The sequence below is a fragment of the Pipistrellus kuhlii genome, unplaced genomic scaffold (genome assembly GCF_014108245.1).
Source record: "Pipistrellus kuhlii isolate mPipKuh1 unplaced genomic scaffold, mPipKuh1.p scaffold_m20_p_3, whole genome shotgun sequence".
NCBI lineage: Eukaryota > Metazoa > Chordata > Mammalia > Chiroptera > Vespertilionidae > Pipistrellus > Pipistrellus kuhlii.
Genome location: NW_023425529.1, coordinates 49,080,366 through 49,094,838, shown reverse-complemented (window position 1 = coordinate 49,094,838; position 14,473 = coordinate 49,080,366). Strand labels below are relative to the sequence as shown.

At 52.8% G+C, this 14,473-nt stretch overlaps 2 protein-coding genes across 6 annotated transcripts in view; one reads left to right on the top strand and one right to left on the bottom strand.

Moving 5' to 3' along the window:
- Positions 1-943, bottom strand: part of MARS1 (methionyl-tRNA synthetase 1) — a 14,675-nt gene extending 13,732 nt beyond the window's left edge. For both annotated transcript variants that reach the window (XM_036458078.2, XM_036458079.2), the window contains exons 1-2: positions 775-943; positions 38-128 (exon numbers count right to left, since the gene is read on the bottom strand). In XM_036458078.2, coding sequence (XP_036313971.1) covers positions 38-128; positions 775-883 — 200 coding nt within the window. In that variant the 5' untranslated portion in view covers positions 884-943. The remainder of the gene's footprint in view (positions 1-37; positions 129-774) is intronic.
- ARHGAP9 (Rho GTPase activating protein 9) lies at positions 313-14,473 on the top strand. 4 transcript variants are annotated; one of them, XM_036458085.2, is made up of 19 exons: positions 313-497; positions 7,262-7,390; positions 7,674-8,007; positions 8,301-8,524; positions 9,399-9,623; positions 9,821-9,934; positions 10,125-10,232; positions 10,473-10,534; positions 10,649-10,742; positions 10,907-11,002; positions 11,142-11,240; positions 11,459-11,600; positions 11,694-11,801; positions 12,103-12,201; positions 12,377-12,454; positions 12,599-12,652; positions 12,986-13,120; positions 13,483-13,588; positions 14,206-14,473. In XM_036458085.2, the coding sequence occupies exons 3-19, from the start codon at positions 7,692-7,694 to the stop codon at positions 14,375-14,377; spliced, it is 2,232 nt and encodes a 743-aa protein (XP_036313978.1). In that variant the 5' UTR covers positions 313-497; positions 7,262-7,390; positions 7,674-7,691; the 3' UTR covers positions 14,378-14,473. The 4 variants fall into 4 exon arrangements, with proteins under 4 accessions (XP_036313978.1, XP_045444139.1, XP_036313979.1 ...); XM_045588183.1 differs by lacking the exon at positions 10,125-10,232; XM_036458086.2 differs by lacking the exons at positions 313-497; positions 7,262-7,390; positions 7,674-8,007; positions 8,301-8,524 and adding an exon at positions 9,149-9,305.

Here is a 14,473-nt window from a genome sequence, read left to right as displayed (position 1 = left end):
ATTTAGTCACCTCCCTGCATCAAGTACCAATACTGACCGGCAGATTGCATTGGTGGAGAAGAGGTAGTTGCCATTATCCAGCTGCAAGACAGGGATCTTAGGCCGGGTCAGGAATGGGACCACACACTCTGATGAGAGAGAGAGAAATGCGTGGAAAACAAGAAAAAGAAACAAAATTCTTTGTCAACTTAGGACAACTTCACATTGTTTAGCCTAGGCAGTCTCAATCCAGAGCTTCAAAGACGGGATCACTGAAAGGGGGTGGGTCCAGAATGAGCTGGGGGGACCAGCAGTGCGCCAGCTGCAAACAACAGATGGGTGCTGCGGAGAGGAGGCGGCGCGCTGTAGCGCAGCAGCCGAGAACTGGAACAATTGAAACTGGGATAATCTGAGAACGACCCGAGATAACAGGAGTAGAACAAAATTAACAGAACTGGGAAGACTGGCAACAGAACTGCTTAGAAGTCACCCCAACAGCTGGCTGGGAATGAAAAGAGGTAAGCCGAAAGGCGTGCACATGTGACCGTGTCTGTGTGGAGAGGAGCGCAGCGTTTCCTAGGAACAAAAAACCGTGTCTGGGGCGGGGTGTGTGTGATGGATGAAAGATGTGCCTAGGAAGGAAGAGGGGATGGAGTGACGAAGGATAGTGGGGCAGGAGGTAGACGGGAATGAGTGGTAGGGGTTGAGGATTGGGGAAGGGGACTGCGACCCGGAGTCCGGCGTGCTCGGGCCCGCCCCCCTCACCCACCGGCCCCCCAGCGCCAGCACGCCTACCTTCAGGGCCCACGGTGCTGATGTGCAGCTGCGCCCGGCCCTGGGCCCTCCCCGCCGCGGCCAGCACGGGCAGTGTCCCCGGGGCGCCCTCGCTCACGAACAGTTTCATTTCGCCGCGGATCCCACGCTGATGCAAGCGGAACCGGCCTCTCGCCTGCGAGCGGAGCGACCAGCCAGAGGCACGCCGGGAAATGGAGTTCGGAGTGAGGCCGCTCCCCGCGCACCGCTGTTTATAGACTATTTCTCCCATCATGCAACAGGAGGAAGCCGGAAAGAGGACCACGGAGAGGAAGGGGCGCGGTGGGCCGGCGCGCTTTAAGCCTCTAACGCCCGCACTGTGGGGAAGGGAACCTCCCAACGTTTGGTTGCACTCTTTTGACAGGATTTATTCACAATGATCGACTCTCCAAGTTCATCAGAATTAGGGTGGAGAGTTACCATAAATGGATTGTAGTGATACAATGGAAATTAACTGTAGGTACCCTATTCACAAAGAAAGGACTGAACTACTAAATATTGATTTAATATCAGTCGGCAGCTCACATAGAGCTAGATAATCTCATTAAAGTGACTGGGAGGGAGCATGTGTAGGGGAAAAGTCAGACTGAGGGGAAGTGAAAAGGCTAAGAGTTGGCATTAAGTATGTCACACAAGGAAGCACATGAGTGGTTGAGCAAGGAATCATACCCAGTTGGTGTGGCTCAATGGTTGAGTGTCAACTAAGGAACCAGGAGGTTACAGTTAGGTTCCAGGTCTGGGCACACGCCTGGGTTGCAGGCTCAACTCCGATTTGGGGGCCTGGGGTCATGCAGGAGGCAGCTCAAGGGTGATTCTCATCATTAATGTTTCTATCTCTCTTCCCTTCCGCAATTATAAAAATACTAGTGACCTATTGTAGGAATATTCCTGCAAGACTTCTGGCCCGCCACTGCCACCTCTCCCGTCCACCCCGCCCTCCCACTCTGTCAGGCAGGGCAGGGCAGGCAGGACGGGCAGGGCGCGCCCCACCCGCCCCACTGTGCCCAAGGCCACCACCACCACCACCATCTCTGCGGCTGCATGCTGCCACCACCACTACATGCCTCACCTGTACGCCCACCCATGGCGCCTGCTGACCCCATGGCCTCCGCCTCTGCGGCTTAGCACTGACTCTGCTCACCCCGCCCTAGCCTGCACGTGCTGCCAGTGCTTTCCCTCCAAGTAGCTGCAGCAGCCTTGCTTTCCACTTTCCCTTCCTCTTCCTTCTATGCTGTCTTCAGTCTTCATTCCTCCCTCCCTCCACATATGCAAATTATCAGCCATCTTTGTTGGGTTAATTTGCATGATTGCTCTGATTGGCTGGTGGGCATGGCTGGTAGATGTAGCCGAGGGATAGTTAATTTGCATATTACTCTATTATTATGTAGAATTTTTAAAAAATTAAAATAAAAATTTTAAAGCCCTAGCTGGTTTGGCTCAGTGGATAGAGTGGCAGACTGAATCACGGTCCCAGGTTCGATTCTAGTCAAGGGCTCCATCCCCAATAGGGGGCATGCAGGAGGCCGCCATCATCTGCCCCATGTGGTATTCAACAGGCAGATGGGTTGATCTGGAGAGCTTCACTTGAGACCATGATAGTCTCAGGGTAGTAAGACTTCTTACATGGCAGCTCAGGGTTACCAGAGTGTTTTAAGAAGCCTGAGCAACCCTAGCCTGTTTCATCATTGATGTTTCCATTTCTCTCTTCCTCTCCCTTCCACTCTGAAATCAATAAAACTATATATTTTTTATTTTTTTATTAATTTCAGAGAGGAAAGGAGAGGGAGAGAGAGATGGAAATATCAATGATGTGAGAGAATCATTGATTGGCTGCCTCCTGAATGCCCCCTACTGGGGATTGAGCCCGTCACCCAAGCATGTGCCCTTGATGGGAATCGATCTCAGAATCTTTCAGTCCGCAGGTTGATGCTCTATCCACTGAACCAAACCAGTGAGAGGGCAGGGCGGGGCGAGGCTAACTCCTGACTCCATTTTGTACTGTGGGGCAGGGTGGAGCAGGGCTGAGCTATCCTCCATTTGGTGTAACTGGATCCTAACCCTCACCCAACCAATCAAGGTCAGCCAAAGCAGTGACATCACCACCCTTATAAAACCCCTTGACCTGTCCAATTTCGGCCTCTCTTTTGCCATGCTGTCGGCGTAAGTGGGACAGAGCCCATGCTAGCATGGAAGAGGCTCTTTTGTTTATTGCATTGGACTCGGCTCCCTGGTGGTCCTTGGGGATCACAAAGTCTGGGTGTAACACCAGCTAGGTTTTATTTAAAAATAAAACCATATTTTTTTAAAAAAATAATAATAATTAATAGTAGTACTTATGAGCTAGGCACTGTTCTAAGCACTTCACATGTATTAATTTCATCCCCAAAAACTCTATAGTAGCCGAAATCGGTTTGGCTCAGTGGATAGAGCGTCGGTCTGCGGACTGAAAGGTCCCAGGTTCAATTCCGGTTAAGGGCATGTACATTGGTTGTGGGCACATCACCGGTGGGGGGTGTGCAGGAGGCAGCTGGTCGATGTATCTCTCTCATTGATGTTTCTAGCTCTCTATCCCTCTCCCTTCCTCTCTGTGAAAAATCAATAAAATATATATATTAAAAAAAAAACAAAAAACAAAAACCTCTATAGTAGTTCTAGGCCTTTTGAAGCTAGGTCATAAGAAACTTGACAGCTTCTGCCCATGCTTCTTTTTGTTTGTTTGTTTCTTTGTCTTGTTTTGTTTTGTTTTTAATCCTCACTTGAGAATATTTTTCCATTGTTTTATTTATTTTTGTTAAATATATATATATTTTTTATTGATTTCAGAAGAGAAGGGAGAGGGAAAGACAGAGAAATATCCATTGGTTGCCTCCTGCACCCCCCCCCCCCCTCCTACCAGGCCCCACCCTGGGGAGGAATCTGCAAAGGAAGTACAGGCTCTTCACAGGCATGGAACAGCATGAAACCAGGGACACTTCCATCTGCAGTTCACACTCTATCCACTGAGCCAAACAGGCTAGGGTTGCTCATGCTTCTTTAGAACATTCTGGTAGCCCTGAACTGCCATGTAAGAGGTCTTACTACCCTGAGACTGTCATGGTCTCAGAAACGTGAGTGAAGATCTCCAGATCAACCCATCTGCCTATTGAATACCACATGGGGCAGAAGAATCACTTGGCTAAGCGCTTCCCCAATTTTTGACCCATAAAATTGTGAGCTATATTAAAATGGTTGCTAATTTTAAAAAAATACAAATAAACCAAAAAATCATGAGATAGGTCCTCTCATTCTCATTTTATAGATGAGGATTTGAGGCACAGAGAGTTTACTTTGTACCAGGAAATATACAAGGCATTGAAGTAGGAATTATTCACAAAATAGATACAGGCTTCTGGTTTGGCAGAGCTCAAAGACCTCCTGGGAAGTTAGATAATAAAATAATGTTTAAAGTGTGATGAAGGTTATGATGGGATGTAAAGCTTGCTGTGGGAGCTGCTAATTAGGGCCCCTACCTAACTCTAAGGGGTTAAAAGAGCTCTTCTTGTGTGTGACCTTTTGACTGAGATATGAATGATGAGTAAGAGTTAGCCAGGTGAAGATTGTGGGAGTGGAGAGAGGAAGTGTTTCAGGCAGAGGAAAGAAGATATGCAAAGTTGCACTTTAAGAGTGGAGTGGCTGGAGTGTAGAGTTTGTGGGGAGTGTGAAAAGTCTAGGATAAAGGGGAAAAGTGTTTGTAAGTCAGATTGTAAAATGTGGGCTTTACTCTGAGTACAATGAGAAGCCTTTGAAAGGCTAAGTCAAGGGAGTGGCAGGGAATTTTTGTGTTTTAGACAAGTCACTCTGGCTGTTGTGCCAAGAATGGAGTGGAAGAGAGTAGAACTATATGCAAAGAAACTAGTTAGGAGGTTATATCATCCAGGCTAAAGAGGGTGGGAATTGTAGGAATGAAAAACATTGGTAGAGCTCTGGCCAGTTTGCTCTGTGGTTAGAGTGTCAGCTCTCAGACTGAAGGATTCGATTCCGGTCAAGGGCACATGGCTGGGATGCAGGCTTGATCCCCGGTGTGGGGCCTGTGGGAGGCAGCTGATCAATGATTCTCTCTCATCATTGATGTTTCTCTCTCTTTCCCTTCCCCTTCCTTTCTGAAATCAATAAAATATATTATAAAAAAATACTTACTAAATTTAAATTTAACCGAATAGGAATACTGGAAGAGAAATGAGTTGGTTTAGGACATACTGTGTTTGTGGTACCTGTGAAATACCCACTTGGAATTTTTCAGTGGATCGTGGATTAGACTGAAGCTTCAGATAAAGAGCTGGAATGAAGATATGGTACTCAAGAGCACATGGAGTTCATTTGAGTTAGAGAGATTAAGACTACCTAGGGTATACAAAACACAAAGGGCACTGGAGCTCAGGGAGACCATGGGGGTTTAAGGAACAAGCAAAGGAAAGCCCTCCCTTATGCAACAGAGAAGTAAGTGCTAGAAAGGTAAGGAGGACAACCAGTGTTTCTAGGAGAAAAAAGTAAATTGTATTGGCAGCTGCTGAAATGTCAAGCAGCATAAGGACTGCAAAATGCCCATGCAAATTCAGGGGTGACCCTAGTGAAGAGTGACCTTAGAAAGCAGAAAGTGTCAGGGGAGAGGAAATCAAGATTCTGTGTGTAGGCAACCCTTTCAAGGAAGAGGGCCTGCCGAAACAGGTTTGGCTCAGTGGATAGAGCATCGGTCTGTGGACTGAAAGGTCCCAGGTTCGATTTCGGCCAAGGGCATGTGCATTGGTTGTGGGCACATCCCCGGTGGGGGGTGTACGGGAGGCAGCTAGCGGATGTTTCTCTCTCATCTCATCAATGTTTCTAACTCTCTGTCCCTCTCCCTTCCTCTCTGTAAAAAATCAATAAAATATATTTTTTTTTAAAAAGGAAGAGGACCTAGCTGGTTTGGCTCAGTGGATAGAGCGTCCCCAGTCTGATTCTGGTTCAGGGGCACATCTTGGGTTGCCCGCTCGATCCCCATTGGGGGTCGTGCAGGAGGCAGCCAATCAATGATTCTCTCTCATTATTGATGTTTCTCTCTCTCTTCCTCTCCCTCTCTGAAATCAATAAAAAAAATATATATTTTTTTTTAAAGGAAGAAGTACAGTGGCAACTGGAGAGCACAGGGAGGTTTATTTAAAGATGAGGAATACGCCGAAACCAGTTTGGCTCAGTGGATAGAGCGTCAGCCTGCGGACTGAAAGGTCCTGGGTTCGATTTAGGTCAAGGGCATGTACCTGGGTTGCAGGCACATCCCCAGTAGGAGGTGTGCAAGAAGCAGCTGATCGATGATTCTCTCTCATTGATGTTTCTAACTCTCTATCCCTCTCCTTTCCTCTCTGTAAAAAAAATCAATAAAATATATTTTAAAAAAATAAAAATGAGGAATACTTGGCTACATTTAAAAGCTGATGAGGTTCTGGCTGGCATGGCTCAGTGGTTGATTGTTAACCTGTGAACCAGGAGTTCACTGATTGCAGGCTTGATCCCCAGTGTGAGGCCTGCAAGAGGCAGGAAGACCTGCAGTCACTATTTTGGAAGTGAGAAGGAAGAGCTGAAGGGTGGGATTCTCCACATTTTGAAAGTGGAGCAAACGAAGGAGGAATGTCACCCAGCACTCAGAACTGGTAATGCAGCCCTCAGATCACACATAGGAAGAGGAGAGCTGTCTGATGTCACCAAGGGGGTGGTACCTCACCTCCACCCCACCTCCCAGACGAAAGGCCTCACAGAAAGCTTCCCTTGTGCAGTGTGATGAAGGAGAAACTGCAGGGGAAAGAGGGTCAGGTAAGGAGGAAGCACGAGTGTGGGTTTTGAAGCTCTGGCAATGGACAGGGAGGTCAGTGTCCACCTTCCCGGGAAAAGCTGACATCAGTCTCCCATTCACCCCAATGTGCTGTCCACAGACCCCGATTCCCTTGTAATTAATAAATGTATCGTGTGGTTAGTTAATACCTGTTTTTAAGCTCTAAGAGGGCAAGGGCTGTGTCTATCTCCTCGCTGCCTCTTTCTCCAGTGCCTAACATGGTTCCTTTCACACAGGAGGGGCTCAGCCAATGCTTGCTAAGAGCATGAATGAATGAGCCCACACACCAAAGTAGGGCCCCACTCAAGAGGCTTAAGAACAGAGGCTTCCCAGCTCCCCAAAACATGTCCTGGATGGGGGGAAGGGGGGGAAGGGAGAAAGGGTGTGGTGGCGTTTTCACCACCCTCTCTAACGAATCCCTCTGTGTTTCTCCCACCCACTTTCTGATTCTTTCCAATGTGGTCTTCCTGGCTCTCTGTTTCTCCGACTCCACACAGGAAGCACGCAGCTTTAGGTCTGAGGGGATCAGTGATGGAAACATTGGTGCCTGTGTACATTTAATAAAGGGCCACAAACTTTTTTACTTTTGTCACTAACTGCTTTCTCTTTGTCTGTGTTCTGTCTCAGGCTTGATACTTTTTTCCCCCTCATCTTCTTGTGTCCAACTCAAGAGTCCCACCACTGTCCAGAACCAACTTTGTTTGCCCCTGGACCTTCATTTGAGCCCCAGAGGACACTTGGAGGAAAATCACTGAGGTAGGCGATGTATGATTTCCTGCCTTGCTGGCCTCACAGCCCTGCTGACCACATCCTCTGTCACCTTACTTATATACTTCCTCACCAGTCACATCACTCAGGAGTTCTCAGGCCCCAAAACCTGTCAGTGACCCCCACTCAGCCCCTTTGCTTTACCCTCTCCTCTCACTCCAGGATTCCTCTGCTTGTTTTCCTCTGACACTGCTCTGAGAACCATGTTTCTCTGCCTGGAAGGAGCCTGTTCTGACCCTTTCTGGATATCCAGCACCCCTTTTTCCCACAGGTGACAGGACTGGCTACAATGCTGTCAGGCCAGTGGTGGCCAAGTACTTGGGGGAACCTAGAACTGGGGCCCAAAAACACTTCTCAGAAATCCCAGCTCTGTGCCCTCTATGCCTTCACTTACACTGCGGCAGATGGCCGGCAGGTGTCTATGGCTGAAGGGGACAGGTTCCTGCTGATTCGGAAGACCAACTCTGACTGGTGGTTGGCAAGGCCCCTGGGAGCACCAGCCGCCTCACGACCCGTCTTTGTACCAGCTGCCTACGTGACCGAGGAGTCCATCTGTTCCCCGAGCCCAACCACCGTCACCACCAGGCAGCCCCTCTGGACTCGTGGTGAGTAAGCCCTTCCCATCACCTTCTTCCCCCCCCTGACTTCTGGAAGTTATTGGAAGGCACCTCCTCCTCCAAGTTTCTGCTTGATCCCCTTCTCTTATTTTCCTGTGATCAGCCTACTCCTTCTACCCACCCGGGTGTCTCCATTGCCTCTCTTCCTTAGTCTCAAGTCTTGCAGATCTCATTTTATTTTTCAACCACAGCCTCTCCCTGCTCTTGCCTTCCCTGTGAACCCCCAGCCAAGATCAGGCCTCTCATCGCCTGCCCCCTGCTCTCCCCATTTCTGTTTCCAGGGCCAAAGGGGTTTCCTGGCTCAGTGGAGGAGCTGCACCCACCTCAGGCCACCCCAGGCAGAGCCCAGTCTGCATCACAGCAGCCTCCTTCTCTTCCCCCCACGATCTGTAGAAGTGTCAGTGTCTCCAATCTGAGGCCCACTCTCCCGAAGCCCTCCCAGGATGGACAAAGCAGAAGATCTCTCTCCCGGGAGAACTTGCTGACAGAGGCCAATGCCAATGCGGTGAGTCACAGCTTTCCATCTGAGCAGCTGCGATCAACAGATATTTACTGCTGAGCCCTGTTCTAGGCACAGGGGCTAACAGACTCAGCTTTCAAGGGTTCCCGTGCCTCACAACTCTCGTAAACTAATATGTGTTGGAACGAATAAGAGCTACCAGGAAGATAAATATGGTGGAGAGGGACTGAACTGGCCTAGGAAGGCACCTCTGAGTAGATGATGTTTAGTTGAATCTGAATAAGGAGGAGTCAGATGCAAATGAGGAGATGAGAAAGGATTCTAGCTGAGGGACAGGACAGCAAGTAGTAAAGATCCTGAGGGTACATGGAACCAGGCAGATGATGGGGGACTGAAAGACAACCTCGGCTGTGCTTTCTCTCTCTTCCTCCTACTCCTGGCCCAAGGCAGGGTTTGTCGTGTGGTGTCAGGTCTCGTCACCTCTAGAGATGGAACTCCTTTTTCTTCCTGAAGACTCAGCCCCTCCCCTCTCTTAGTTACTGGTGGTTGAAAAGTGGCCCCTCCTTTCTCATACCCCCTCCTCTCTGTCTCCTTTTGTGAGGGGTGGAGAGCTCCCCTCAAACCGCCCCCCACCCCAACATACACGCCTGTTCCCCTTTCCTGCGGCCCTGGGGTGGGGGTGGGGTGGGGGAGGAGGGAAGTTGGCAACAGGAAGTGAGGAGAGAGCATAGAAGACTGTGAGGGAGGGAGGAAAAAAAAAAAAAAGTCACAGCCAGGGACCAGGTTTCTCCCTCAGTACCTGGGTAACCCCTGCCAGGATCTGGTGGTAAGAAAATGGTGGGGGAGAGGGGGAGGTAGTTAGGTGGAGCGAGGTTTGGGAGAATACCTACCTACCGCTTCCTCCCCCCTTTCCTGGCAGGCTGGACCCCAGCTCCTCATGTCAGAGCCCCCGGTGTACTGTAACTTAGTGGACCTTCGCCGCTGTCTCCAGTCCCCACCCCCAAGCCCAGCGTGCCCCCCGCTGCAGAGGCTGGACGCCTGGGAGCAGCACCTGGACCCTGACTCCGGACTCTGCTTCTACAGAAACGCGCTGACCGGCTGCAAGTCCTGGAAGCCTCCCCGCCGCACTCGAACCCCAGAGACGGTGAGTCTCTCTTTGTCCCCCCACCCCTCCATCTGCTCCTCTCCCCTGCTGTCTTCCTAAGCAGCGTGTTTGCTTTCTGGGGCTTCCAGAAGATCAAAAGAATCAGAAAAGTGTGAGAAGGGTGTTGAGAGCAGGTTGAGGGAGGCATCTGGATGTAGCTTTACCTCCTTTTCTCCTCCCCGCCCCCCCCCCCCCAGAACCCTGGCTCCATGGAGGGAACACAGACCCTGAATAGGGACAACGGTGTCCTGCCACCTCAGGCAAAGGGCTCAGAATCGGACACCGGGTCCCCAGAACTGCTCAACCCCCAGGTGAGATCCCTGCCTCCTCCAGTCTGCTCCCAGGAAAAGCCATCTTTTCGCCACTTTCTCTTTTATGCAAGACATTCTTCTTTATTACATACACTCCTGTCACCCACATCCGCACTCCCCTTCCTCTGCAGCGAGGGACTTCCAAGTTAAGAGTTTGCTCCACCTGTTTCTCTCCAACCTCCTGCCCCAGGGCTCACCCCGCCTCCACCCGCGCACCTCCCAGTTCGGCCCCCCAGACCACCCGCCTGCAGCCCGGCAGCCCCTCCGGCCTCTGCCGCAGGTCCTGGACGACCCTCACGTAAGTTTCCCATTTTCGTGCGAATGCAAGATACTCCAGTGCCCCCACCACACACACACACACACACACACACACACACACACACACACTACCCCGCCCCAATTCCTACTCCTCCGAAACATCTTCCTCTTTCTGCCTGTTCTCGGGGAGCCTCCCTTACCCAGCCTCCCTCGGAACTCTGAGCCGAGGTTCCGTGAGGCTCACGGGGTGACTTACAGGTACCCCTTCTCCGTTCCCCAGGAGGTGGAGAGGTCGGGCCAGCTCAACGTGACGAAGATTGCCCAGGGGGGACGCAAGCTCCGGTAGGCCCGACGGTGGGACCCTCCCGTGGGGTAGACGGTGTTGGGAGAGCGCCCCCCCCCCCCCAGGGCTTCTAAACGACTCTGTCCTCTGCCCTTTGTCCTCTGCCCCTGCAGGAAGAACTGGTGCCCATCGTGGGTGGTGCTAGCAGGTAACAGCCTGATGTTCTACCGAGAGCCACCCCGGGTGGCGCCCTCCTCTTCAGCCTGGGTGAGTGAGCGAGGGAAGGGCCAGCTGTGGGGGGCGGGAGCGTGGAGGAGGGGGGCGCATTAGGAAGCAGCTTCCCCCCACCCCACGTCCTTGTGGTCCACCCGGCGAGAGGGAGACAGTGAGGGGACCCGCACCGCGGCCTCGGTTTCTCCCCGGGTTCCCAGGGACCAGCGGGCAGCCGACCCGAGAGCAGCGTGGACCTGCGCGGGGCGGCCCTGGCCCACGGCCGGCACTTGTCCAGCCGCCGCAACGTCCTGCACGTGAGTGCCTCCGGAGCATCCCCACAGCCTCCTCTGGCCCCGGGGTGCGCCCTCCATCCCCCCCGGAGCCTCCCTCTCAGCCTCCCGCTCTGTATGCTCCTCCCCGCTGACCCACGCCTTCCCCCCGCCGGCGCCACAGATCCGCACGGTCCCGGGCCACGAGTTCCTGCTGCACTCAGACCTGGAGGCCGAGCTGCGCGCCTGGCACCACGCGCTGCGGGCGGTCATCGAGCGCCTGGTGAGAGGGGCGGCGGGGGCGGGGTGGGGGTGGGGGTGGGGAGAGGAGCCATAGGGCCTGGGGGCTTTGGGGGGCAGGATGGGTTCAGTGCAGAGCCCCGGGGTGGGGCTGGGATGTGGAACCCAAGCAGCCAATTAGGGTTCCTTGCCTGAAGCTGGGGTGCAGATTTCTCTCCTCTCTTCCCATCTACTCGGCCCACCCCACCCGCCTGGACCTAGGAACGGGAGAACCCGCTGGAGCTGCGCCTGTCAGGTTCGGGGCCGGCGGAGCTGGGGGAGCTGAGCGCCGGGGAGGACGAAGAAGAGGAGTCGGAGCCGGTGCCCAAGCCACTGCTTCGTTTCGGCGGCCGCCGGAGCTCCAGTGAGAGGCGGGCCTGTGGGGCGGGCCTCCGGGGCTATTTCAGGTTCCTCCTCCCGCAGCTATGCTCACACTCCGGTTCCCGGCCTCCCCCAGGTCGCTGCCCAGAAGGAACCGAGCAGAACCGCGTGCGGAACAAACTGAAGCGGCTGATCGCTAAGAGGCCGCCCTTGCAGAGCCTGCAGGAGCGGGGTCTGCTCCGAGGTGAGGTGGGCTGGCCCAGCGGGTACCGTTCCCCCTTCAGGCCTCTGGGAGTGTTTTTGCATTCCTGATCTGGGCCTCGGCCCATTTCATGGACGGGAAAACCTCAGTGAGGCGCGGAGCAGAGTTGCTCTTGGGAGACCATTCTTTTCCCACTTCTGCTGGCTCTGGGAGGTGGGTGTACCTCCTTGCAGCGGCCTAGAACAGGCAGCCAGGAGGGCCAGGCGGGCTTTGGAGGGAAGGCCTGTGCTGAGAAGAGCTTCTGTGGGTGACACTGCCCCCTCACCCTGTATCTCCCCTGCAGACCAGGTGTTCGGCTGCCAGCTGGAATCGCTGTGCCAGCGGGAAGGAGACACTGTGCCCAGCTTTGTGCGGCGCTGCATTGCTGCTGTAGATAAGAGAGGTAATTTTCCCGGAGACCCCCGGTCCGCCCTTCCAGCAGGCCCAGGCCTGGGATTTCCCACCTCCCTCACGCTTCCTTGTAGCCTTTTCCCTTCCACCCGTGGCTCCCTCGCGGGACCTCGTCACACACATCAGAGTGGGCATCCTGGTCTTCCTTTCCTCGCCTCCTCTCCTAGGCCTAGATGTGGACGGCATTTACCGGGTGAGCGGGAACTTGGCAGTGGTCCAGAAACTGCGCTTCCTGGTGGACAGAGGTGAGGCCTGTGGGCCGGTGGTGCTATTATAACTTCATGTCTCAGAACCACAGGCGGTTCCAAGGGAGTGAGCTGGCAGACAGGGAGGCCTTCCGGCTGGAACTGCATGTCTTAGCTCTTAATCTCTTCTCATACCTGTTGCAGAGCGGGCGGTCACCTCCGATGGGAGGTACGTGTTCCCAGAGCAACCCGGACAAGGTATGTACACGAAAGGCCCCTTGGGCCCTTCAAAATTCCCCACATCCCCCTTGCTCCTGTGATTCCCCCATCTCCTGCTCCTGGAAGGGTTGTCCCCATCCCTACCTCTGCTATCCTGCCCTACTGTAGACTCCCTAGGCCAAGCATGTCAAACTCAAAGGCTATCACGGGCCAAATAAATGAGACATGTGGCCCACAGTTTGACATGCTTGCCCTAGGCATTACTATGCCTGTCTCAGCTGGATCTTCTCCCAAATTCCTGATCTCTCAGTCTTTGGGTCCCTCTGGCCCTTCATGAGCCCTGAACCCTCCTATACCTCCTTCTTCCTCCAGAAGGCGGGTTAGATTTGGACAGTGCTGAGTGGGATGACATTCACGTGGTCACTGGAGCCCTGAAGCTTTTTCTCAGGGAGCTACCCCAGCCGCTGGTACCCCCACTGCTGCTGCCCCATTTTCGTGCTGCCCTCGGTAAGAGATGGGAGCTTTGAGCAATACCCTTGATATTATGGGGAGATGTGAGGGGATCAAGAATAAAGTAGAGGTTCTGTTACACTCTTCTGTTTCATCCTGAACAGAGAGATGGAAAATAACTTTCAACACATGTGCCGACCGCAGTTGTTGCTGGTTTGTTTTGTGTGTATGTGTGTGTGAATGTTAAGTGCTGAGTTGAAAGGACTTCTAAAGCTGCAGTTGGGCTCAGTGAAAAAGGAAGCTGCTGTGCATAAATGATGTCTTCCATGGGCCTGGGAAAGAGTAATAAGTTACCCACCCTGCACTAGCACCTTCCCTACGTTCACCCCCATGCCCTCCCCGTTACTCTTTCTCCGTAGAGCTCTCGGAGTCAGAACAGCGCCTCTCTCAAATAAGAGAATTAATAGCCTCAATGCCGAAGCCCAACCAAGACACTCTGTGGTGCCTCCTGGAGCATTTATGCAGGTCGAGAAAATGGAACTTCTTGTTCCTTAGGGAGAGGGAGGGGTGGGGCATGCAGCAGGGACTTTACTCAAATGGGGTGAAGGTAGGGAAATACCCACGTTTAGAGCAGATGGATGAAACAGGCAACTGTTGTGCAGGGGTCATATTATGAGGGTCAAAACCTGTGGTCAGCATAATATGGGGAAATGGGGACCAAGATCAGCACAATGATGCTGTGTGAGAAATAAGGGAAATCTAAATTTCCCTTCCCTCTGCCTCCTTGCTGCCCATTGGAACAGTGGTGATGGCTTATTTGGCTGAGCTGGGCCTGGGCAGTGACTTCTGAGAGAGGACAGCCATTTGAATTAAAGCCTCCCAAATTGTGAGCAGAGAGGACTGTAGGGGCAGTCTCTGACGCTGGGAAGAGGTGGTTGTATCCTGGCTTGTAGCTTCAAGTTGTATCTTGAAGGTTTCTCCACTGGTCCTATCTCATCCCCCTTGAGGCTCTGTCTCCTTGGTTTCCTTTGGCCACTACATGGAGGGATCCCAGAGTGAACTCTTCCCTGCTCAAATCTTTATTTGAAGTGGCAAAGCTGCCTCCTTATAGCCCCTTCTCTTGGCCTTTCCTTTGTCCACAGGGTGATAGCACACTCAGATAAGAACCGCATGACCCCCCACAATCTGGGAATTGTGTTTGGACCAACCCTGTTTCGACCGGAGCAGGAGACATCTGACCCAGCAGCCCATGCTTTCTACCCTGGGCAGCTTGTCCAGCTGATGCTCACAGACTTCACCAGCCTCGTCTCCTGACCGGGGCACGGAAGAAGAGGAAATGTGTTTCCAGTGGTCCCCTTTGGTGTGGTGGTGTGTTCTGAGGACCTCCCTTTAAATCTCATGTCTCCCAGA

Bases quoted from the DNA above. Each gene is read 5' to 3' on its own strand.
- ARHGAP9 (XM_036458085.2), top strand. From the start codon at position 7,692: ATGCTGTCAGGCCAGTGGTGGCCAAGTACTTGGGGGAACCTAGAACTG. The intron at 8,008-8,300 runs GTGAGTAAGCCC...TTCTGTTTCCAG, and splicing joins GCAGCCCCTCTGGACTCGTG to GGCCAAAGGGGTTTCCTGGC. The intron at 11,241-11,458 runs GTGAGAGGGGCG...GCCTGGACCTAG, and splicing joins GGGCGGTCATCGAGCGCCTG to GAACGGGAGAACCCGCTGGA.